The sequence below is a fragment of the Squalius cephalus genome, assembly GCF_949319135.1.
Source record: "Squalius cephalus genome assembly, chromosome: 6".
NCBI classification, from domain to species: Eukaryota; Metazoa; Chordata; class Actinopteri; order Cypriniformes; family Leuciscidae; genus Squalius; species Squalius cephalus.
In genome coordinates this window covers 45,942,472-45,969,500 of record NC_137127.1, presented here as the reverse complement: position 1 = coordinate 45,969,500, position 27,029 = coordinate 45,942,472, and the positions used below count along the sequence as shown (strand labels likewise).

General features: G+C 38.6%; 2 protein-coding genes across 4 annotated transcripts in view; one reads left to right on the top strand and one right to left on the bottom strand.

Moving 5' to 3' along the window:
- The window catches only part of ppp1r37 (protein phosphatase 1, regulatory subunit 37), a 53,206-nt gene extending 48,074 nt beyond the window's left edge, over nucleotides 1-5,132 (bottom strand). For both annotated transcript variants that reach the window (XM_079873342.1, XM_079873343.1), the window contains exon 1: nucleotides 3,613-5,132. In XM_079873342.1, coding sequence (XP_079729468.1) covers nucleotides 3,613-4,234 — 622 coding nt within the window. In that variant the 5' untranslated portion in view covers nucleotides 4,235-5,132. The remainder of the gene's footprint in view (nucleotides 1-3,612) is intronic.
- LOC307159786 (uncharacterized protein) overlaps nucleotides 2,744-27,029 on the top strand; it is a 68,438-nt gene continuing 44,152 nt past the window's right edge. For both annotated transcript variants that reach the window (XR_013821446.1, XM_079873400.1), the window contains exons 1-2: nucleotides 2,744-3,009; nucleotides 5,715-5,844. The gene's annotated coding sequence lies outside the window, so the exon portion shown is untranslated. The remainder of the gene's footprint in view (nucleotides 3,010-5,714; nucleotides 5,845-27,029) is intronic.

Below are 27,029 nucleotides of genomic sequence, written 5' to 3'. Positions count from 1 at the left end.
CAAAAAAAAAAATATTACAATGAGCTGGAAATTATAAAACTACAACATAACTATCCATAAATTCATAAACATACATAAGTGTTGCATCTGATGCACGAAAAATTACTGACCCGTATAGTTTAACATTCTCACGGATACTTCCAAACCTATCAATTATTTCTGCAATTTTGACAAATGCTCATCTATGTTAGGAAGGCATTATCTGTTATAAATCAGCATAAATGCAACAATACATATTTAAGTTTGCACAACTAATCAAATGTTTGGGGTCAGTAAAATATAGATATTATTATTACAAAATATTTCCATTTCAGATGGTTTCTACAAAAAAAAAGAGTGTGTTTTACTGTATTTTAGATCAAGTAAATGCAGGCTTAGAAAGAACAAAAGACAAAAATATATATATATATTAAAAAATATATATCTTACAAACCCCCAACTTTTGACCGGTAGAGTAAAATTTTTGTTATAACTGATTCTTTTTATCAGAAATTTTATATAAACATCCCTAAAATTTGTTAAAGTCATCCTGTGGTCAATAATTATATCCATTAAAACTCATCTTTGATGTTTGATCACCAAAATTACATATTTAAATGCCTTCATGTCTTCATGCCTTTGAATAGCTTGAATGTAACAGTCTTGCCTCATTTAGTATACGCGGTTCTATGAATATGCAAATGAGTTAGAGGTTGACTGCAGTTTTAAGGAGAAAATACTCAGCAATGGTGTCGACTTATGAATTTACACATGATGTGTCTTAAAGCATTATTAAAAACACCACATAGACACATAAACAACATTATAAGCTTGATTTTTACCACAGGGGGACTTTAAGTCATCATTGTAACTATAAATAAAAGAGAACAAACAGCTTGGTTTCAACTGAAGTCAATGATAGGAGACACACAAACACTATAGTGACCAGAAACTCTGGGTCAGAGGAAAGGGTGTAGGAAACCAGGCTACAAAAGTGGGAAGTTCAACTCAGAATATAAGGAAACTATAGAGTGTACAGTACAGTCACGTGACTTAAACTACTTCCTCATGCCTAAATAACAAAGAGAACAATGTGTGACTGTGAAATAAGACCTGCCAACACCTGTGATATAAAAGCTAGCCTAAGATCAGCTTTAATGCGATCAGGGTTCACTCACATGGGTAATTAAACAAACTATAGTTACTCCTTTGCAGTGTAGGCTACTCGTAGTTGCTCTAGCCTAAGTCCAATATTTGCAAGGACAGCGATCAAGTACACTGTGCTCTGCTCAAAGTCATAATAATGGCGGAGCAGGATCGGGATTGCTGGAAATCTCCACGGACAACATTACTTGGAAATTACCCAGCAACCTTTGAGCTAGCTGATCAGATACCTAAACATTACAGGCTATTACCACAAATATCCTGGGATAACTGCACCTAGATCCTTTAAAATGCACATAAAACTGTCTCTTCCAAGATTAAGTTTAAGTAATGAACACTAAGATACCAAATTACACAATGCTTTTGCTTTAAATTAGTAAACACCACTAATGATCTTTTTAACACGAATGTACATGTAACACTTTGCAACAATGTTAAAGTTGTTAATCTTGGTTAATACACTAACATTGACTAACAGCAAACAATTTTTACATAATTTTTTAATAAAGGGTAACAAATGAATAGGCTACTATTGTTCATTGTTAATTCATGTTGGTTCATAATACATTAATGTTCATTTAAACAACCTGAAATGTGACCCTGGATCACAGAACCAGTCTCGAGTCGCACGGGTTTATCTGTGGCAATAGCCAACAATACATTATATGGGTCGAAATTATCGAGTCTTCTTTTATGCCAAAAATCATGAGGATATTAAGAAAAGATCATGTTCCATGAAGATATTTTGTAAATTTCCTACCGTAAATATATAAAACATGTATTTGTGTGAGTGAATGCAGCACAATCGCCAACATAAATGCACAACTTTAAAGGAGATTTTCTCAGTGTTTCGATTTTTTGCACCCTCAGATTCCAGATTTACAAATAGTCGTATCTCGGCCAAATATTGTCCTATCCTAACAAATATATCAATGGAAAGCTTATTTATTCAGCTTTCAGATGATGTATAAATCTCAATTTAAAGGCCCATGTGACCTTGGTTTTGTGGTCCAGGGTCACAAATGTGTCAGTATAAGAAATTAGCATTAACCAAGATTAATACTATAAAAGTGTTGTTCGTGATGTTAGCATATATTATTGTTTTTGTACATGTTTGCAACATAAAGGTTCAGATTTTACGCAGCTGAGCCTATATTCATATTTGAATGCAAACATGTTCACAATGATATGTCTGTAATCAATAAATGATACCAGTTAGTTAAAGCTCAAGTCAAGTGTCTTTGACAGACTTCTAACGATGACTAAATTGAGTTATAGATTAAAGGAACTAGGCTAAACCAAGTACAATAACAAATGCTGATATGTTGAGACTTCCTTTATACTGTGACAACTCAGTAAACAAACAGCGGCTGTCAGACTAAACATTGCATGAATTGTGTCTCGACGGCTTTGTTGTTTTAAGTGTTGAGTTTCCACACACACACACACAACACCTTGACCAGTGTGATAGGCGAAGGAGATTCCCCGCAGGGTAAACAGAGACACACCTCAAAACCTTTGGCCTAGAAAGCAAAGAACGAGGCTGTTAGCTATATTTTGCTGGCTCAAAAACATCAGACACATCGTTCAGCCAATCAAACCGAACAATGCGAGGAACCCTGGGTCATTGTGTTGGGTCAAGACTCGGTCTACGAGATGCTGAGACCTCAGAATGAGCTTTACACAACACCGTCTGGAAGAGTTGGAGAGGTTTCTCCACACGCCTGAGGCTCAGAGGCGGATCGCACAAGCTTTCTGCAGTTGTTATGGAGCCGTTGAATGACCCCGGAGGACTTGCGGATCAAATGTCACATGGATCACGATGGAGTCTTTCAGGAAAAAGCCACCATTCTCGGAGCATGACAGGTAACAGAAGCCATGTTCAAAGCCTTGGCTTCAACTCTTCAACTTCAATTACGCAAACCTTTTACACAACAATGCAAGCCACAAGAGAGAGACGAACTCTGGATTCGAGATGTGACTTAATATTTGAGGGTTCAAAACAACCAAATAGCCCAAGAACTGTATACATTCACACTGTGTGTATCCGAGTATCCGTGTATCCGAATGGAATCAGTTCTCAAAGATCTACGCTGTGTATCGCAAGTGTTTTGGTCTGATGTGTGTGTACGCTCTTTCATTTTTCTGAACATCTTTGTAGGTTTCTATGACAGTGATGTTGCATTGGAAGGCCTCCAACACTTTGCAATGTTTTCTTGCACACAATATGACGACGCGGGACTACTACGCCTAATAAAGCAGAAATGTTGGCAGGCGCAGCTTTATGAGGTGTGTGGAAATGGGCGACTTGCAGCGGCTGGTGAAGACAGGCTGAAACGGATTAGATTTGAACAGGATTTCGAACCATATATAGCTTGAAATGGATTTTTTTTGCCAGTCACACTTTGCTAAATACGTTCAGATTCCAATCGGATACGCAGATATTGACAGTCTGAAAGATCCACTCACCGTGTCTCCAAGGGTCCTTCGGCTCAACGGCACCAGAGACGATGTCCTCGTCTGATGGAAAGGTCACTCTCTTTGACCCGTGCTTAATCCCAACTCCCTCGTCCGGTGTTGTAGCCGAGACGGGCACGTCGTCGTCCCTGCGTTCCTGCGAATGCAGTTCGATGACTGATATTTGAGAGTTAACACTAGAGGCACTTTCCTCGCGTTGAGTCTGGGCCGCTGGTTCCAGCTCCAAAACCCCATTTTCATCGAGACTTAAATCGACTCCGATGTCCATCTCCCCATCATCGGCTTCATCACTACCACCTCCAACAGAGCAGTTGATCACTGGCGGCTCCTCAAACTTGCTTAAGCTCTGTTGCAGGTCACCGGCAGAACCATTAAAGGGGTCGGCGGATACCGCAATGGATCCATTGTTTTTACTATGCGGCGCTTTGAGCTCTGTGGAACCATCATCCTTTAAATGGATGTCTTTTAACCGGGCCAGGACGGCAGCGTCCCGCTCCCCTTGGTCTCCATCCAGCGTGTCCCGGGGAAGGATCTCTGGTGATATAGTGTTGTCAGGCACATTGCACAAATCTATAGCATTGCACAAATCTACAGCTTGCTCCTCGCAATTCATCTTCTCATTTCCAGGGAGCTGGAGCACGCCACTGCCCGTCGAACACTAAAAACAAGTTACAAGTTCCCTCAAACACCTCCAATGCAGTTCAATTCCAGGGAGAAACCGTTCAAGATCTCCTTAGTGAGGGCATCACTAACTAAAAGTTCACATCATAGAAGCGCCTGTTGTTATACTGGTCTTATATATGCACTCATACATTGCTGTAGTCTTGATTTTTAAGGGTTGCATCAGGAAAAGCAGTATCTATGTGCTCTAATTAAAGTTGTAAACACCTACAGCATCTTTCACAGTCGAATTGAATCAGTTTTAGCCGCATTAAAAGTCTCACATGCACTTCATGTTGACATTATCAGCAATCATTGTATTTTTAACGTCCCTGTCCACCATTACGAATAAGAATACCGATGAAGAATAAGTTAAGATGCATTTAAAGCAAGTATAAACAAGCCGTGGGATGATGAAGATTATGCTGATGAAGACCAGAGGCTTTCTCGACTGGCCTGCTGTCCCACACCAAGACGAATAAAGTACTAAAACGGACTCCTTAGGTCAATCATCTAAATGTTTAACGCTCCAGTCGTGTTTTTAAGCTGTCAAGACGAGGAATCCTGCACTGTCACTTTCCGTGTCGCAGTGAACACGAATAAACACAGGCGTCACAGTCCGGAGCGCGCGCTCATCCCCAAAAACCGCCACGAACCGACTCGTTTTCTCCGTTTAAACACTCTATTCGGGCCGGCTTGTATGAACGATGCTTTTCACATCGCCTAAACGCACAGACAAGCAGAAAAAAGGAAAAATATTGGCCCCGTTGAAGCTCCAGTCCGGACCGACTGTGTATGTGTGTCTGTTGACTGTTCGGAGATACGTCATCATCACCCCGGTTGGAAACGCCAGGGAAGATTTCAGCAGGCGCACTTTCGGCGCTTCAACTTGAGCGTTGTTTTATTTATTAAGGAAATGCCAGTAAAATTACAGAGTTGCTCATGTGTTGTGTTTCTTGGGCAGATTTTCATTCGCAGCAATTGCGTTTGTAATTTATCTATATTTGCATTATAATAAATCACTATAAAAATATCTCAACGAATCAGTTGACGTTTGATCCCTTCCAAACAGCTGTCACGTTGGATGGTTTATGACGCGTGTTACAGAGAAAAATGTATAATATTTAAACATATATATAGCATAGTTATTCAATATATTTTCGTAAATACCATGTATATAGGAAAATGAAACTTTGCAAAGCAAGTATTTCATATATTATAAATGACGTCAAAAAAATATTAGTCTTTTTTAAATAAAACACAGAAATAGAATGATTTTTTTATGGCAATATTATCGGTGTATATATATATATATAGTCCTTTACTGTCTGGAAAACATATTTTTATATGATATTATATTATATTTATATTCAATATATTCATTTATATATATAAAATGTATAAATTCTGATGACTCATTCTGCACTACACAGATTTCCGTCCAATCACATGCTTGCTACAGTGAGTTTGCCCCGCCCCTAACTCTGCGATCATCGCGAGTACAAGCACGGCTGCATCAGAATGAGTGTAACTCCTCTTGTGAGAAGGCTACCTGACGTTCAGGTAAATGTTGATAACCTTTGCATGTTTACCACATGGTATTTTCTGCAAAAATGTTGTTTCTTAGGTGACATTATTAAGTTTATGTTGAAAATGTATACAAGTCTCACACAAAACCTGTAACTCCCCTAAACTGTGAGAGATGTTATTCTCTGTGTTTGTGTTATTGCTCTGCTATACTGTATGATGTTTAAGCACTTGGCCATGCTATACAGTGATGATGGTATTACCATAGGCCTACTCAACAACTGGCAGCACACAACACATGTTCATAAACCTTGATATCTATAAGAATAGCATGGTATTTCTACATGTCCAAACATCATGATTCTACTAGGGTACACGTCCAAGGTCTGCTAATTCTCCTCATAGCATTTTAGTTTTCAGGGGGAGTTTATGAAGTAGTTTTATGAATACTTGCTCTCGTCAGGTGATGAAAATACTTGTTTTATTTATTTTATTTATTTGTTTTACTCTACAAAGTTTTTAAATCTTTACAATATATGGAAGGTACACCTGAGTTTGTGTTCACTGTACTCAGTTCATCCATCTCACCACTAGAGGTCATCGACACCTCAATTCTGATTTGAATCCTGATCGAATTCAAAATAACAATATACTGATGCTAAATAAACATAATTCCAAAGTAGAAATAAGTTAGTGTTAAGTGAGCTAATAGCTAAATGTATGTTTCTATAAATGTGTAAGTACCGGTCAAAAGTTTGGAAACTAATATTTGTAATTTATTTGAAAGAAGTCTCTTTTATTTGCCTGCATTTATTTGCTCATAACAAATACAGGAAAAAAGCAATATTGTGATATATTATAAAAAGAAATAAATAATCGTTTTCTATTTTAATACAGTCTATACTTTAAAATGTAATTTATATCCTGTGATCAAAGCTGAATTTTCAGCATCATTACTCCAGTCTTCAGTGTCACATGATCTTTCAGAAATCATTATAATATGATGGAGAGATGATCCACAAACACACACACACACACACACACAAGCATATATACCGCTGCATTGTTCACTCCAATAATGATCCTCACATAAGAGTGTACAGATACTATACATTTTTCATTTTTTTTAATCATTATAATATGATGATTTGAACATTTATGATTATTATCAATGTGCTGCTTCATTTAAAAAAAAATATATATATATATATTTTCTAACAAAATAAATATTTACTGTCACTTCTGATAAATTTAAAGAGCCTTCTACAGTGAATCATAGGTATGATTATGATTTAATGAGGAAGGCTGATTGTCGAAACGTTTGATTGATCTATATGTGCTTTTGCTGCATAATAAAAATAAAATAATAATACTTAATTAAGAAGACACAAGCGAGTGCGCATCTTTAATTTAGCAATTTCCACTGATCTACGCACACACAAAACGGTCGAGTGACGGCAGTGAATATTAAATAAATATTAAGCATCACAACTGTTTACAACATTGATAATAAATCATCATATTAGAATGATTTCTGAAGTATCATGTGACAGATAAAATGAGGCGAGTACACACAAGTACACACACACACTGTTTATATACACACAGTAGGCTACATAGTGTATATATACACTATATATATATTTATATACTGTACTATTTTAAACATATACACACACACAAGCACATGCGCGTATGCTAATTTAATTAGCCTACATTTAATCTGATCATAGTAGGCCTACTAGTTTGTTGTACAATTACTGTATAATGATAGCGAGTGTAATTAAAAGGCTGTTGCTTGGCTGTATAGTCAGACCTTTCCAGGCCCTTGGTGGCTTGTTCCTAATCCCAGGGCCCAATCCGAGTCGAAATATCAACAAGCCTCTTGCATTCCTCCCATTACAATCCTGAAACTACTAACCCAACCACTCAGCTCTTCATAAAACGGCTCTAATTGTGCAGGCCTGTCTAATGTGTGATCTGACCCTTCATCTGCGCAGAAGACAGAAACGATTACCAGAACACTTCTGCAGTGCCGTGTGGTTTAACGCGGCGAGAGCGAGACGAGAAACAGAGACCTCCCACAGGTGGCGGAAAGTAAATATTTTAACATCAAATTGGAGGCACTCGCTTAAGCTTGTTTTTCGAAGTGATTTTTCTTGGTTGAATTATTAATGGCCACTGCCAAACGCCCGGTTTGAGGAAAACCAAATGCATCCTCTGCACTTTCTCTTTAACCGACCGTGAAAAGAAACGGAGAGCAAACGTGGGGGAAAAAAAGATGTGGCGTAACGGCTCTTCGGTTCATCGCCGGCGGACTCTCGTCAGGTGTGGACGAGCCGTTTCTGACAGACCTCAGATCTGTCTGAACTTCCTGTGAAGTTGCCATGGTTGCACTTTTTTAAGTCTCCCTCAGAATTTGATTTATTTTGCACACTGCGCAAACAGATCCAACAATGATCCTTGTCATAGGGGAGGCTGCCGTCTCCGTCAGGTTATTACTCACATGTGCTCTTCTCCAGAGGTCCATTCAGCTGACATCAGTTTCAGGATTTCTGAGATTGATCTGCCTCGGGTATAAGAAAGCTATAGGTCTTTGGTCTTAAACAGTCAAAGTTCACAAAATGTGTTCAGATATCAAAAGGCGCTAATATATGTGGGGAGTATCGGGAGCATTTGAAGCGTGTTTATCCCATCCATCTTCTTGCGAACTGAAAACAGGAGACGGCTCGATCGTGATGTTTGCGTTGGCTTTTCCTCGGGATTCGTGGTGTGTCTCGCGGTGATTCTGCTCTTCTTTCCACCTGTTTCTGTGCACCATCTATGAGGTGTGTGAGACAGGTGCAGTTTCTCCTGCCGGGAGCCTGATCTCCCCCAGCCGGCTGTAAATCCACAAATGTGGCGAGTTGGAGGATTTCACTGTTACTCAGTCTCAGGTCGTCCACCCCGCCATGTGCTTTGCTTTATGGAGATGTCAGGCAGAAGCTGGGGGAGAAGCCTTTGGGTCCCAGGGAAAGAATTCATCTTCTAAATACACCATATATAAGAGTTAATCGCTAATGCCTTTCACACACGTATAGGGAGTGAGAATGAGGCTTCGGTCAGTGAAGTGCTGAGAAACAACGACTTTCCTTGTTACATGTACAGTGTAAAGCGTCCTTGAGCACTATATAAATACAACTTATTATTATTAAATTTACAAAAAATACAATAAGCATCATGTTTACACACAGCGCCTCTGCACTTATGATTTCTCTCAACATGGAGACACATGGGGCAACAAAGTTACTTGTTTGAAAAGTAACTCATCTTGTTGTAAATTTAAAAGTAATCGTTACTTTACTAGTTATTTAATAAGTAATCTGATACGTAACTCGTGTTGCTTGTAATGCGTAACACAGCACTGATCGTGGGACGCTTGTTGTTTCTATAACATTTGCTATATAATACATTTCATACAAACAAACAAGTTCAGCTTCTCAACTTGAGTGCAAAATATACACTATACACTTCAAAAGCTTACGGTCAGTACTGTACATTTTGAATACTTTTATTCAGCAAGGATGCATTAAACTGATCAAAAGTGACACTTTTAACAACATATTTTCTTTTTTAAATAAATGCTGTTCTTCTAAACTTTATATTCTTCAAAGAAGTTAATTCAGCGTCTTTCTTTCTGCCTTCATCCAGTCGTACTGCATGTACTTCATTAAGAGTGTTTGAATGCTTCAGATTTAAAGTCCCCCTGTCAATCATTTGATCCCTTAAAACTCATATTTGATCACCAAAATTACATATTTTATTTTTTTCCTTGAAAAAAAAGTGTATTCATGCCTTAAAATAGCTTGAATGTAACTCGACACCCTTGCCTCATTTAGTATATGCGGTTCTATGAATATGCAAATGAGCCCCGCCTCCACTCACTCAATCAGCTCAGAGATCCACTGGTTGACGATCACACGTTGATCTGATTGATTACATGTTTGTGACGTCAGAAACACCAAAGCGTGTTTTTGAGACTGTCTTTGGTTCACTGCAGTTTTAAGGAGAAAATACTCAGCAATGCTGTCGACTTATGAGTTTACACATGGTTTGTCTTAAAGCATATTAAAAGCACCACATAGACATATAAACAACATTAAAAGCTTGATATTCACCACAGGGGGACTTTAATATGTTGACATGTTTCTGTGCTGCACAATTGCAATGGTGTTTTAGGTGGTTTCTCGATGGTTTCTCACTGAAAATGCATTCCCAAGTTGCTCAGATCCTATAGTTCAATGTAAATATGTGGGATATATGTCTCCCGTATTAAATCAGGCTGCCCTAGAAAAGTAATCTTGAAAAAGTGTAAACAAGCTGCATGATTTGAAGATGCCTATCATCCAGTTTCCCAGACTACATTATTAGTTATTTCACAGATAAGACCTCAGTTTGGACTGTGAATTTGCGAGATTACACTGAAAACCACAGGAGTTTAAACTCTTATGGTACATTTACACAACAACGATGTACTAAAAATAGAAACGCTTTTTTCCGCGTATACAGAGGACAACATTGTCAACACAATCCCTGTGCACACGGATCCGCAAAAACGACTATATTCTGCTGACGGTCCAGTAAATGGCCATGTCACTTTGGAAAGAAACACTAAGCGACTATAGACTGAACACGTTATACACTCACCTAAAGGATTATTAGGAACACCTGTTCAATTTATCATTAATGCAATTATCTAATCAACCAATCACATGGCAGTTGCTTCAATGCATTTAGGGGTGTGGTCCTGGTCAAGACAATCTCCTGAACTCCAAACTGAATGTCAGAATGGGAAAGAAAGGTGATTTAAGCAATTTTGAGCGTGGCATGGTTGTTGGTGCCAGACGGGCCGGTCTGAGTATTTCACAATCTGCTCAGTTACTGGGATTTTCACGCACAACCATTTCTAGGGTTTACAAAGAATGGTGTGAAAAGGGAAAAACATCCAGTATGCGGCAGTCCTGTGGGCGAAAATGCCTTGTTGATGCTAGAGGTCAGAGGAGAATGGGCCGACTGATTCAAGCTGATAGAAGAGCAACTTTGACTGAAATAACCACTCGTTACAACCGAGGTATGCAGCAAAGCATTTGTGAAGCCACAACACGCACAACCTTGAGGCGGATGGGCTACAACAGCAGAAGACCCCACCGGGTATCACTCATCTCCACTACAAATAGGAAAAAGAGGCTACAATTTGCACGAGCTCACCAAAATTGGACAGTTGAAGACTGGACAAATGTTGCCTGGTCTGATGAGTCTCGATTTCTGTTGAGACATTCAGATGGTAGAGTCAGAATTTGGCGTAAACAGAATGAGAACATGGATCCATCATGCCTTGTTACCACTGTGCAGGCTGGTGGTAGTGTAATGGTGTGGGGGATGTTTTCTTGGCACACTTTAGGCCCCTTAGTGCCAATTGGGCATCGTTTAAATGCCACGGCCTACCTGAGCATTGTTTCTGACCATGTCCATCCTTTTATGACCACCATGTACCCATCCTCTGATGGCTACTTCCAGCAGGATAATGCACCATGTCACAAAGCTCGAATCATTTCAAATTGGTTTCTTGAACATGACAATGAGTTCACTGTACTAAAATGGCCCCCACAGTGACCAGATCTCAACCCAATAGAGCATCTTTGGGATGTGGTGGAACGGGAGCTTCGTGCCCTGGATGTGCATCCCACAAATCTCCATCAACTGCAAGATGCTATCCTATCAATATGGGCCAACATTTCTAAAGAATGCTTTCAGCACCTTGTTGAATCAATGCCACGTAGAATTAAGGCAGTTCTGAAGGCGAAAGGGGGTCAAACACAGTATTAGTATGGTGTTCCTAATAATCCTTTAGGTGAGTGTATGTGCATTATGTCCCCGTTTTCACAAATTCCCATTTTTTCATTTACACACAAAAAAACTTGCAGTTTGAAACCAATTTTCAAAAGTTTATGTTTTCAGGCCCCCAATAGCCAAATAAACATAACAAGTTTTCAGTTTTTAGTTAAAGACCCTTAAAGCCTTTGCTTTCATAACCGCTTGTCAGCAGGAACATCAGATTCATTGCGGCATAACCCGACCGAATGCTCATCCTTATTGGCAATTGTCATTAAATCACCCCTGAAATCACGTCCATGTTTATTTCTGTTATATGCGGTTGAGTACAGGACGTATTGGACTTCACAGAAAGAGAGAGAGCAATATAAAGGTTAAGTTTCTGGTTTTCCAATCCCAAAGGACACTCTATATAAACAGGCAAACATTTTGGGCTTGTGTGTAATGAATGCATATACACGTGTATTTATACAGATGGTACATATTTAGAGAACCTCACATGAACACGCACACGGGCTAAATGCAAAGTGTCAGTCTATAAATAAATTCTGAGGCTAAATTTCTGGGATTTGTTTTAGCATAATGAGAAATATTCATAAACGCCTTCATAAGGGGTCAATCATGGGACACTCGTTGATGTGGTTATTTTTAAGGGGGATTTATTTCATGATTTTTTTTTAAAGAAATTAATGCTTTTATTCAGCAAGACAATAAAGACATTTTTATTGAAACAAAGAATATAAATATCAAACAGCACAAAATTGATCTTCAACTTCAAAATTCATATGCTTTTGAGGAAAATTCAGCTAAAATATAAAATGGTTTCACACTTTTACAATATTTCCTATTTTTACTGTATTTGGGGGTTTTTAACCCTCAAAATGTTTGAACATTTTTCAAAAATAATAATTAAGATATATACACCTAATGTGTATTCATGGTGTAATGAAAGTATTTGATGACTTTTGACTCGGTTTCGCCATTTTCGTAACAGAACGTGGTTAAAAATGCTAAAAACGTTTTGCAATACCATTACATTTCAAGAACTAAAGCAGGTTTTTAAAAGACTTCTCCTCATCAACTCTAGACACCCTTATATGTCACTGACCCATATATAAACATGCAAGGCAATTTGTAAAGTAATACCCACACTGCAGTGTTTATACGTCAGTGTAAATTCAGAGTTCAGTCAACACAGACATTAATCAAATCGATCTTTTGACACGCACGCACGGAAACACAAACACCAGGCCTACATGCTTCCCGTCATTTATCCCATCAGTTCTGTCGTTTATTAATGAGCTAAAGGACTCAGATGGCAGACAGGGGTTAAAACGCGATCCGCTCTCACCCTTCCCTCGGTTTACCTCTCTATCCCTCTTTCTCTTCCTCCTCATTTCCCTCAAGCGTTTCTTGGTCCTCAGGACAGAACGGGGGTGAAGGAAGAAGGGATAGGCCATCGCCGGCTGATAACTTCCACATGTCTGTAAGGTTTTTAAATTAAAAAAGCACCTCTTCTCCTTAAACCCTGACAAAAGCAACAGAGGAGATATAAAAGCCATGGACCTATTTGATCTGCGACCGAACACCTGCGAGTGGGGACCGTTGACAAGTCAGCGCAATTTCTCTTCCTTTTCCATGTCATCAGAGAACAGGCGTCCTGATTTCCCTCCTCTTCCTTTTATACGGCCATCTGTGCGTCCATTCATTGAACTCTACCTGTGCTGTTTGACCCCCTTTCCTCTCCAAAATGTGATTAAACGCTCTTCATCTCCTCCTACGCCCCAACTCCTGACCCAAAGGACAGTCGTGTATGAAAGTACGTGAATGCAAACGCTTCACACGCAAGCTTTTGTGTGTTATTAGCTATGTTTAATTGGATTTATGGACTGAAAACCCTTCATGTAAACACTTCAATCGACTCGACTGAGCTTGATCCGAATGTACTTGAATTGAACTATTTTCTCAATCAGATTCAAAAGTTTACACAAGTTTACATGTTTGTATGCGTATGTTTTACATCTCATTTCTTACAAACTGATCAGTGGATGAGACTGAGGGTGCGTCCCAATCAGAATTATTGTTAATATGAGCTTCCTAGTCCAAAAATTGGACATAAATGGATTCTCAAGTTTGATTTACGACTGGGAAACTCATTCTGATACCCAAGTTTCCGAGTTGAGCACACCATACATTTTAAACATGCCGGAAGAGAGAACTATTGATTATTATGTTTTATTCATTTTTTTCCCCACAAAATCTACATTGCTTTCTCTTGCTGTTACAGTCACCATTGAATATTGATTAAATCTTCAATTCATTTTTGGCTTTAATAAGATTTCCACAAGAATGAACCCAGTGTCCTTCATGATTCTTATTCTTTCCAACAAAAAAATAAAATAATAATGATGATAAAGATATGGTTTATGGATATAATTTCACAACAGTTTTTTTTTTTTTCCTGGCTGATGAAAAGATTGACAGCCAATCAAAATCCACCCTGCTTTAAGCTTGAGCATTTAAAGGTGCAGTGTGTAATTTTTAGAGGCATCTAGTGGTGAGGTTGCGAATTGCAACCAACAGAAGTTACGGAGGCCGACAGGAAGTGATGTCATCATCTGAGACAGCAGAGAGCCAGTGAAGCAATGAGGTTTCTTTACAAAAATAAATTAAGAAATTAGGTTTACTTGATTATTCAGTAAAATGATATATTATTGCGAATATTATTGTTACTTGTTCATCATTGTGTCGTGTTTTATAGCTTCTTTGCACGAAGAACAACATAGTGACGAAACAAGTTTCTCCGTTCAGGGCCACTGTAGAAACATGTCGATGTAAGCGGACCCGCGGTGTGTGTAGAGAGAAATGCTCATTCTAAGGTAATAATACCACTAATACCAATATACACCACTGAAAACATAGTTATGTATATGATATTGCATTTCTGTCAACAGATCCTCCCAAATATTACACACTGCACCTTTAAAGCGGCAGACAATTAAACTGCAGTGTGTGCTGATAAAACAGAGCGATATTGTGCATTTGTGTGGACCCTAATATAATTATCCTGCGTTATCGTTATTCTCGATTCTGAAGGTTTCACCTCTGACTGCTTTTCACCCCTCGTGTCCTCTCCCTACTTCTTTTAAATATTAATTTCCGCCCTGGATGTGTTTGGGAGAGCTTCCTGCACCAGTCTCACTGGTTTCCCTGGGAAAGATCTGTAGGAAGCGGAGTGGATGGAGTTGCTGTGTGTGTCCTGGCGCCTGAATGCATCCAGAGAGTCGTTTAAAAGCCGACGGAGGGGCGGGTGTCTGCATCACTCCGCTAGTTTGCCCTTCTCCGTCAGATCGCTCTCATTACCGGCAAGACTCAAGTAGTTGTGCTTGTTCAGGACCTCGTCCATGGGATCTGTTGTTTGCTTTGACATCTGGGGGAGAATGTGGGGTCCTGGAGGGAGGCTCAGTTTTGCTGTTTAAACCTCTTTCTCTCACTGGTAATATGTCAGATATGTCATCTAATAACACCTGTAATAAGTCTGAATTACTACTTGCATATGCTGCACTAGTAAAGGACCTGAAGGCCTGTTGATGAAACAGAAAGAGCTTGTGATTCTATAGTCTGCCTACACAGTCTGCCTTTTTCTTTATATATATACTGTATGCCTGAGACTAAAACATGACCACAAAATCAAAAGAAAATTATTATTCATTATTTTTGCAGTTCCATAGATCATCATAAAACCATTAAGATTATTTTTTTTTTTTTTTTTGCATTGCTCTTTACTCTCACGCTCATTTAAAAGGCATAAGAGACATCTCTTCTTCAGTTTTTTGTGGTGCTTCACATTATTTTACTACATTGTAAATACAGTAATATACAATACAGTATTTTTATATGCATCAGCATAAAAATACAGTAGCCTACAACAATTAGAATTTTTTTTTTTTTTTTTTTTTTTTGCATTTAAGAAAAATAGTTAAAATGTGCTTAATTGTCATTAAAATAATAGCATTGTACTCAATGAAAAAGACTTGGTTTTCTATAGGCTATGCAGAATAGAAAATGCCAATTTCTTTCATTTGATTTTAGGGTGAAATAATGTCACATGTCTGAATTACTGCTTGCATATTATGCTGCACTATTTTGTTTGAATTGTTTTTATATGTAAGCATCAAAAGCGAATCGTCAAAATTGCAACGAATAGGCTACCACTAATAATATAATATAGGTCAAAAACGTATCAAACGTTAAGCAGCAACAGCACAAACTAAATATTTTGCTACTGAAAAAAAAAAAAAAAAAAAGACTCGTATCGGTTGATCAATTTTAGAATATGTTAATCTACACAATCTGTCCAAATTAAATTCATTATTCATTAGAATATGATTTTCCAGTGCTACGTGTGTAAGGGAGGACTGGACGAACTGATTCACTAGAGTCACCAACACTACGACATAAGAGAAAAATTAAAATTCAGGACGAACCGATTCTCTAGTGATTCAAAGATGATCGAGCATTAGGAGGAGAGCGCGCGCTTGATTACTCCCTCAGCGCACGAGCCGACGGTAAGTGCACATTTGTCCTTGTGTCATAAGTAGCGAAAGTGTTCTGGCTCTGGTCAGAAATGGACCGGACTTCATTTTGCTGATCCAGTCAGTGTTCACAAAATCGAGTTGCATAATCCTGCAATATCAGAACCGCAGTCCTAGTGTTTTTATGCAGGCCTACTAGCAGTTACACTCTTTTATAGCTCTCAGGCCTACTATGCAATTCTGTATTTGCATTATTCATTTTCAGGAATGATTTACTGCTTTAATTATTTAAATTAAATTTCCTATTCTCTTAACCAACCCCCAACCATAAAGGCTGTCTTGAAATATTTAAACTCATTTGTTTCAATATATGAGCCCCTAACTCTGGTTTTGAATTCAGTTTTCTTGGAAAGAGCTTATTTTTCAATGCGGATGAAAGCTATTTTCTGTGTTTGTACGAGACTTACTTTTGATTAGTGTGCAGCTTGGTGCTGAATAACAAATACCAGTTTACAAGTAGCATCATAATGAACTGTTTTTGCAAAGTACAATAACTAGATACAACTGACACCAAAAGCCTCGAGTTTAAAGTTATGTTAAAAATAAGGTGGAAAGATAATGAAAATTGATTAATTTCCCTGGGTCTAGTCTTTTGCACCTATTTGTTTCAGGTTTGCATCAGGTTTACTCTGTTGAAGTCGAATTGGCTAGGAATTGACCGTTTGCAAAGACCCGCCTTAGTTACTGTTGCTATGTCCGACAAGCCACGCCTCTCTCACGCCACACCATGTTCTCATGCAGTGAAACACACATCGCGGAGCAGAGAGGACACTGACAACACACTGAGACAGGACAGACCAGGTTACTTTTGATATGAAACAAAGTCTCAACTTTCATATTTGGTCATTTTTTAAACAATAAATACCGTTTTGTGGCTCTTTAATGTGTCTGACAGATCGCTCAGTTAAAGCTGCTCGTGAACCGATCATCTCTTCCTTCTAGTTAATTTACAGCATCAAATAAACATGGAACATAGGAAGGAATGTTGCTTTAACCGCGGAAAGACGTCACACACTGTTTTTCAAGTTCAAATCCTCCCATGTTAATCTGCAAACTCTCCTGATTGCTTTGTCGGACAAAAATGGCGGATGGTGGATTATGATAGGTCAGAATGCCTGTCAATCAAACTCCCTGCGAAGGGTCAATTGGCTCTGAAACTCCAGCCTTGTAGAATTATACTATTGACAGAATCACTTATTATAATGTGTAATATTTGCTTTTGTCGTCCAGTGTTACTCTCCAACACGGCTCCGCGTCACATCAGACTGTGTTTATATAACCATGGCAGCAACAACGACGGTGATTCAAGACGATGACAGATTTTTGACATTGTCTGAGGCCTGAATGCAGAGCAGCTTTTTCTCATTTTGTTCCAGGTCTGCACATGTGCTGCTCAACAAAAGTCAGACTTGGACATCTCTACTGCAATTAAACTGCTACAGTTTATGAATCTGAGGGCAGTCCAGTCCAAATAAAGCACAAAGTGGACTGCGTGATACATGGCTCTACCAATGTGATATTCGGAGTATAACTCAGTCCATGACAGGGGACAGATCCAGTGTGTCTGTTTATTTGCATTTTGGACACAATGTGCACGGCAGCGTAATTGCTGAGGATCCTCTCAGAGGTGGTCCGGCACGATCTGAGATCAACAGGCTGGTTTTAGTGGTTTGCTGATATTTGCTAAACCTCTGCTGTTTACCACAGTAAATAGGCCGTTTCTGTGCAGTGGGTCTCAAAGTACAGGCCTGCGTGTCGGTTTCACAATAACATTAGCACGACCCCAGTCTGCTGATAGCGTGAGAACTTCAGATATAGTGTGTGTGTGTGAGCGATACAGAGGATATGTGTTGTTGTGAGTGTGTTTGTGTGTGGGATGGTGAGCTGGGTTGGGCCAGAACAGGAACTGTTACGACTTAGCACGTTTGGTTTTCTCATTCTGGCAATGAACAGCATGTCATTTATCTTATTGTACCATAACCATGGCCAAAAAACAGAAGGGAACTCACTGGTTTCTGAATCTTGACCTTGTGAGACTTTAGGCCTTCCAGTGCAAATCTGCCAGGCTGTCTGAATCAGAAGATGATCAATCTGTGGTGGTTTGCTGACTTCAGCTATCCAGGTCATGGATTGAAGAAAGAACCACATGGTTTGATAAACTTACACTGAAAACAAAACCAAAACAAAAAAACTAAGTAACATCTACACTCAGATTTTAAGTACATTTCACACATAGAATTAAGTCAAATCCATTGTACTTAACTAAAGCTAAGTGCACTTGTGTACTTCTTTGATTTAGCTTTTTTCCACTCCACAGTTTTTACACTAATTTATCTTAATTTGGGAAACATTTTGTTTGTTACTGCATCAACATTAGCATAGCTATGTTCATTGAATTAAGCAACAAACACCATAGTCATCATATAACTATCCTACAACCAAACCACAAACTCTACTCTTCAGTACAATGGTAACCACAAAAATGTTAACAACAGAAACCCCAACATACCCATCATTAAACACTAACAGGTTTTTGCCTTACTCAAAAGCAAATATCTTGATTCAAAATAACTTAATTTCATCATGTACGCTATTCAGTTCTATGCAAAGCTGTTTTAGTTAATGCAGCAAATATGATTCAGGTACTCCCAACACAAATGAGCTAAACTTTTACTCATTTAAACATAATTTAACCATTTAAACACATTATCAGTGCAATGGATCAAAAAACTCACGGTCCGGATCATATCGTGGTTTTTGAGTCACGGATCGGATCAGCAAAAAGTTCAAGAACAAAAAATAAGAGCAAATATACTAATTACAAGCTAGATAAATACAATATAACAAAGTTATGAATACAGTAAGGTCTAACTGAGGTATTCAGGTACAGAAATGTAATGCATGTAAAATAACACTGTTCACTGTATTTATAGATTAATCTTCGTTAAAGCTGTCTTTTGTTGTTTGATTAACAGCAGGTTTATTAGGCTGCTGTCACTTTAAGACCAATATAATGATGCACATCCATTTTTTTACAGTCTATGTGCACATCCGACACACTTGCCGAGATGGGTATTTTGACAAAATTGTGTGCAATTGTGACAAAATGCCATAAAAGTGGTCAAATTCAATCAAACATGTCACTTTAAGATGCATTGCAAGGTCGGCGACCCGAGTTCGATTCCCAGCTCGAGGTCCTTTGCCGGTCCCCTTCCCCTCTCTCTCCACCCCATGCTTTCCTGTCAAAATCTCTACTGTCCTATCAAATAAAGGCACAAAAAGACCAAAAACAGAACTTGCAAAGATGCATTGCAAGGTCTGGTCATAAAGCACATGTGATGCCTTTGACCTCAGACCTGTGATGCATTTTAAGGGGACAAAATTATTTGAGAGCTATAAGAGGGGAAGATGATCAGTGAATAATGACATACTTTTAGATTTCGATCTGTGTCTCACTCAAAACTATTGTATGACTTGAGAACACCTGGAATATATTGTACAAGTCATGTGGACTACTGTTATGGTCTTATTTGGTGTTTTTTTCAGGACATTCTTCAAAATTCCCCTGTTATGTTCCACAGAAGAAAATGAGGGTTTAGAACAACAGGAGGATGAACTGTCCAGCATTTACAATGGATTTGACACCAGTGTTTATTTACCTCTTGCCTCTTACATTTTGCAGAAGTGCAAGCTGATGTCACTTCCTTTCTGATAGAGCAAGGTAGTTCCACTTTATTATTTCGGGTATTTTGTTTTTATGCAGCTGTTAAACTTGATACACTGGCACCAGATCCCTCTCCTGTGACACAAAACACATCCACCTAGTAAAATTAAAACTCCATAATAACCTTTTATGACAGACACCGCTGTCATGCTCCAATGTCAGCACAGTTAAACCATGTGATACTTATTGCTTTTTATTTTGAACCAACGCCACATCACAACCTGGGGAGGCTCTTTATAAAGTTCATTTGATGCATGGCTGGCCCATTATAGTACTTGAGTTGCACTGAATGCCTTTTTACAGCTGTGAATTAAGAAGTATCCAGAGAACGCTCCTCAGACCCATTCAGATTCAGGCCCAGTCTTGAACTCAGTTCTTGCCGTTATAAAAGTGACCTACTGTGGCGAAAGACTCAGTGTGTGTAAGTGTACACCTGAAACGTGATATATCGACAGACGTTAAATATGCATATTATGTTGCTATTCAACTGGATCAGTTACTATTTTTGCTCATAATTTGGGTTAGGGATTATTTTCTGAACACTATTAATAGTGGAGCGGCTAAGTGCTTATGTTTGGCAGAATCGTTCAGTTTATGATACAAGCGTGAAAATTGGCATGAGCAGTCTCCATGGGTCACTTGACAAGAAAATTGTCCGAGCCACTTGAAATTTCAAGATGGCGGCCATTTTTCAAGATGGCCGACACCTTAGTGGAGCAGTTAAGTGATATAGTGGTTTATTTGGTGATACAAGCATGAAAATTGGCATGAGCAGTCTCTGTGGGTCACTTGACAATAAGCCACCTACAGCTACTTGAAATTTCAAGATGGTGGCCATTTTTCAAGATGGCCACCACCTTAGTGGAGCAATTAGGCTTAAGAAATCATTTAGTTGGTGATAAAAGCATGAAAATTGCCATAAGCCTAATTGCTCCACTAAGGTGGTGGCCATCTTGAAAAATGGCCGCCATCTTGAAATTTCAAGTAGCTGTGGGTGGCTTATTGTCAAGTGACCCACAGAGACTGCTCATGCCAATTTTCATGCTTGTATCACCAAATAAACCACTATATCACTTAACTGCTCCACTAAGGTGTCGGCCATCTTGAAAAATGGCCGCCATCTTGAAATTTCAAGTATCTGTGGGTGGCTTATTGTCTAGTGACCATCAGAGACTGCTCATGCCAATTTTCATGTTTGTATCACCAAATAAACCACTATATCACTTAACTGCTCCACTAAGGTGTCGGCCATCTTGAAAAATGAAAAATCTTGAAATTTCAAGTGGCTCGGACAATTTTCTTGTCAAGTGACCCATGGAGACTGCTCATGCCAATTTTCACGCTTGTATCATAAACTGAACGATTATATCACTTAGCCGCTCCACTATAAACTCATCCCATACGTAAGTCAGTGAGCATCATCTCAAAATCAGCATCATGTCAGCAACTTTTGCAATGGTAAACAGATGCATTAGTAAGAAAAACGTGTTTTATTCCTTGTTTGACAGTGAATACACAGTTATTATCCCATGACAATTAAATACCAGAAGAATTGTTATACTGAGCTCGACTCTCATTACTATCATTAAACGGTGAAGTTTGACAAAGTTTGAAACCATGGGAGGTCTATGTTTGTTTGTTTCTTCTTACAAGTTGGGTTGCTTTGAGTGGTTTGCATGCAGGTTTCGACCCAATCTACAATCGTAAAGAAATCAAGTGGGAGAAGAGAAGATGCATTGCACATATGTCTTCCTCTGACAATGCAATTTTTGCTGACTTTGCATATATTCACTGTCATGTTTTGCTACCAGACATTTTTTGTAATATTATTCTATGCTATACTTTTAAATGATTCTTTGAAGCCACAGCCACATTTTTGTGAATAATTAAATGATTCAGCAGAGCTACAGTATGTGCAAACTAGAATGGGGTGTGAAAATAAGTTAGAAAGTATATTGATGTTGGCCGCCAGGAGTGGGAATAGCTGCGGAAGGAAGTGAAGGATATTACTGTACTTGCAGAATAAATCTGAATACTGTTTCTGTTACGTTTTAATAGGAAGAACAATGTTAAATCAAAACATTGCCACAGATGACACATTTTCCTGTTGAGTAAAAACTATGCATTTTGTCAAATCACTTACCTTGTTAATTTTGTGTTTAGTTTATTCCTGTTTGGTCGTCATGGTTAACATTGGAGAAGTATGGAGAAATCCATTTATTAACTCTTTCCCCGCCAGTGCCAGCCACCGCCAGCATTTTAATAATTTTCACAAATATGTCATGGCCCCTGAAATATATTTTGTTGTATGAATATCTGAACATGCAAGAACAGGCCCTCTGCTTTTAGACAAAAAAAATCTGTTTTATTCTAGCCACATGCATTCTTTTTTAATCAACAATTGAAAGTTTTATAAAAAAAATTACACTTCTGTGTTTGGCAGGGAAAGAGTTAACATTCCCATGCATCTCAATGGCAGTCATTCATTTTGTTCTGGGTGACAAAGCGTTGGATCCAATCACCTGAGTTCACCGTAAATACCATATTCATACTGAAAATGTTCGGTACGGGTTATTCGTTATGTGTACTGGGGAACTTCTCTGTGTCCGGAATGTAAATTTGATGTTGCGAACACATCTGAAAAATAACAAAGGGTACAGAGTGAGCTGCTGCTGGATAAGTGCGCGATAAAAGTTGTCTTAAACATGAGACATGCTTTATATTAGATATACATGGCTTGCCCTAAAGTCAGATGTGTGTTGTTTAATGCGTTTAAGACGCGTTCTCCTCAGTGCACAACTTAAATCTTACGTTCGTATACTTACCTGTAAATGGTACAAATTCACATATTTCCATGTCGCATAATTATCCTGACAGCAAACGAGAATACGTTTTACTTTGCAGACTTGAACAAGTGCAGGCGCGTTAAATAGATGGAGAACAATGGCAAGTCCGTCTAATGTCACTGCCAGTACCAAAAACCCCAAAACACACCAAACTGTGACTTAAAAACCGAGGTAACGTAGCAAACCGCAATTTTTGTGCAGCGTTACACCCCTTGTATCTGCAAGCTAGGGATAAACTCGCTCACAAAGCAATTCACAGTTCTTAATGTTCCCAATCACTGAGATTTTAAATAGTTGGTCTCCAAAGGCAAAATAAGGAAGAAATATTTGGCGGTGAAAGGAGCTCTGAAATGAGATGTTAGGAGGAATTTGCTAGTGTCAGATTCTATAAACAGAGAAGCTGATTTGGTTTCGCGTGGGCTTCACAGATCAGCACCTCTCTTTGGGAAGAATAATGAAGCCTACTGGGTGTTGTGAGGATGTATATCATCCCTGTTTTGCTTTTTCTACTTGCTTCTTAGTCAATGGTCTGTTTCACACAGGAAAGGTAGGCTTAATGGTGATTATGAGAATGGACTCATAAACCCCTGTCCCAGTTGACGTCCCCCTCAGGACTGGGTGTGTGTGTGTGTGTGTGTGTGTGTATGTTCCAGTGTATATGCATGTGGGATAATGTTGTCTTTCACACTGCAGGAAGGGTTTTGAGCTGTGGGAGGAAAAGGCATTTAAACTAAACACTAACACACATTTCCATGTCCCTTTGCTGGATGAGCATCTTAGGACGGCACATTATCACTTCTTTAAAATCCCACTTGGATTTGGCAGCGACTCTTGGGATGAGGATGGGAATGTCGACTATAATAGCTCACTGGATCAGGCGTTTAAGGTTTCTTAAACTAAAGTGCTGCTTCAAAGGCTTAAATAAACGTGTCCTCTTGATTTAATGTGTCATGATATTACACCTTACAGGCCTGAGAGTCATTTGATATCCAAAAAGTCAAAATTGTGGTCTGCCTTCCTGGTAAATCTGCGTAGACGTGAGTTTAGCGGTGTGAATACAAGGTAAATAAAGTTTATATTCTTTGTCATATTTCAGATATGATGCCAAACCATCTTCTTCCTTTGAAAGCGATGTGGTCACAGACGTTAGAAAGGTCTTAATGTGTTTTACGATTCAGAGCAGTCGACAACGGATGGAGGGACTGGGGAAATAAACAGGCGCAATGAGAGGAAAACAGATCAGAGGCGGGAAAGCAGCTGAAGAATTGCGAGATGGAGGGCTAATCTGTCGGGAAGCAGGAGTTGGGCTGGACGAATTCACAGATGTTTTAAAGTGCTAATCTAATCTCTCTGCCAGGCCTCTTCTTCTTAACTCCTTCCTCCTTCTGTCTTTCTCGTGGCTTTTCTGGAAAGGATGGAATACACTTTAATGCTTCTCAGGAGCATCATGTACTGAGCAAGGTAATCGCTCGCAGTCATTCATCTGCCTGTTAGCGGCCATGTTTTCGAGGAGGGGGACATGTGCAAATGCAATGAGGACTTTTTCTCTTGGAAAGGATGGAAAATAGGAAAAAAAACTTGTAGAAAACCTAGAGCTGACTAAAAACAAGTGGAGAACAGAGAGGAGGTGAGGGGGGAAAAGGGAAGGATGAGGTTTTTTAGGTAATGTCACCCCTGGTGACCATCCATCATATTCGATGAACTCTCTATATTTTTTCTCAAGTAGTCATTTTATTCATTGAACAGCTCTCATTTACTCACTCGATGTTTTGCTTTCTTTCACGACCATAATTCCATAGTTATGGATGTGATAAAATACTAAGAGGATCACGCTGGGTACCTGCTTTAAAATAATAAAACCTCCCTCATATATCCAAAATTATACTCTACTTTACTGGAAAAACTGACTCTAGTCTTGCCCTGGCCTACTGCTCTTCCTCTTCCCGTTTTCTCCCCCTCTCTTTCACCGGCAGGGAATGAGGAGTCTTTGTAATACAGTAGCCACACTGAAATATTGTGACAGCTTCCCCCAGACACACAAGAATTGCATGTTCAGGGAACAATTCTTACTGAACAAAGAGTTTTAGTGAAATCAAACACTGCTTGTTGTTTACCCTTAACCTGAGACCACCCAGTCAGAAGGGCCCGGGATATTATGCACATGGGTTACGTCCCAATTGAAAAATTGCTTGTAGAAAGAAATCATGAAGATTTTCTGCTGATTTTCTGACTGCGAGTTTCGTTCCGCACCTGTCCACTCCCACGGAGAGGGACACACGCGGTCCTTGTTTTTTTTTTTACTCTCCGTAGAGCAATCCTGCATTTATTTCTTTTTCTCCCATAGAGCATAAACCAAACAAATTGTCAAGTGTATACAAAGCTGTTTATTTGTTTCAATATAATGTCAAAAAGATCAGTGACATATTTAGTGATCTTTATTGTAGGTTACTATTCTTTTTCTTTAAGAACCATGAATTAAATCTCAAATTATATGGGTGGCTGCATTGCGTGTTTAAATGAAATGCTCAAAGTCATCATTATCATCAAAGAAGAGGGAGAGGTGGTGCTTTGAATATTTTCATGAAAAATGTGGGGCCTAAAAGGTTGAGAGGTTCGTCTGCCACAATGATATAATGTCTTTGAATTATCTTCATTTGGGGGTTATCTCAGAACATATAGAAATGTGGTTAATTGCACATAATTCAATTAATTAATCAACATAAAATGTAATTAATTTGCTTGACAGCCTTATGGCTTCTTTGCAGGCATTTCAGCTGGATAATTTAGTTAAAGTTGTCACCACAGCATGAGCTCATTAGTCACTTTTTATTTGGCATGTCATCAAAACTGGCTTAAAATAGACATACTCTTATGCTGTTGACAGATAGTGCTATAATGAGAAGACCTGGTGTGCTGCTTGGAGGACTCTCTGTTTCTGTTTACCAGTCTGATGTACTGGGCACTGTTGCTATTGACCCTCGCTCCGGTCTAGTCCTTGTAGCACTTCGTATGTGAAAGCCATAAAACACGTTCTATGATGATTCCATCCTGGCAACCAGCCTCCCACCTTTCCTGCCGTCTGCTCCTCTGTGGGCTTCATCTGAGGAGTAAACAGCTGAACAGCTGTCTTAACTTCTCTTCCTTCCGTTTTTTTTCCCTTCATTTCCAACTCTCTCTCTCTTTCTCCCTCTTCCCTTTCTTCATTCCTTGTTTGTCTTGTCTCCTCATGTTGGCCAACAGACTCACAGTCATGCTGTTTTTCGGTATTCCTGCAGCTATATTAAAGGGTCCATGCATATTATCATGTCTATACTATTTTATTTCGTCCCTGAAGTCCACTTAAAATGATAGTCAATGTTTCATTCAGTTTAACTATATTATGTAATTTTAACTTGCTTTGTTGTGCTATTAAGGCGAGACACTACAGGTGAATAGGGTAACATTTTAAAATAATAGATATCACCATGAAACTTCCTCAGTTGATTACTTACACAAGTATTTAAAAAAAAAAATGTATCACAAGTTTTAGAAATTTGTATGTTTAATTATGCAAATTAGGCATTATCTCATTAAATATGCACGGTTTTGCATATATTTTCGGTAGATATATCTGAACATATGATAAAGCCAGGTGCAAAATTCTTTTTTCATTTTGTTTACACACAAGATGAAGAAAAGAAATTCAGGATATATGCTTTCATTACCTAGGAAAACAAAATATACTGTCCATAGCCTTAAAAAATATTTTTTTGATTAAAATGTCACATAAATCAGGCCAGGAATGATTTATTAACAAATCCCTCTGAAAATATCTTCAGAATACTGCTAAGTATAACTGGAAAGTTTGGTGTACATAGGCTGAGATGTTTGTACTGGAGAATGACAAAAAACTAATTTTGAGAAAACACATTTAAATATTTAAATAGCTCTAAATGAGATTTCGTCGTTAGCTTTAAATCCCCCTTTGGACATTCACGATTGGTTACTGATAGAAAGGAAATATTTGGGTTACATAGCGTTGTGCAGGAGACTCAGAGCTTTACAACGATACCGGTCATGACAGACTTCAGTAAACAGACGGATCTCGGCGTGTCGCGTCAGAATGCTAACTTCTTGGTAAATTCAGGAGAAACTTACTGCCGCAAGTAAACAAAATGTAATAAAATAAACATCTTAATGTATATT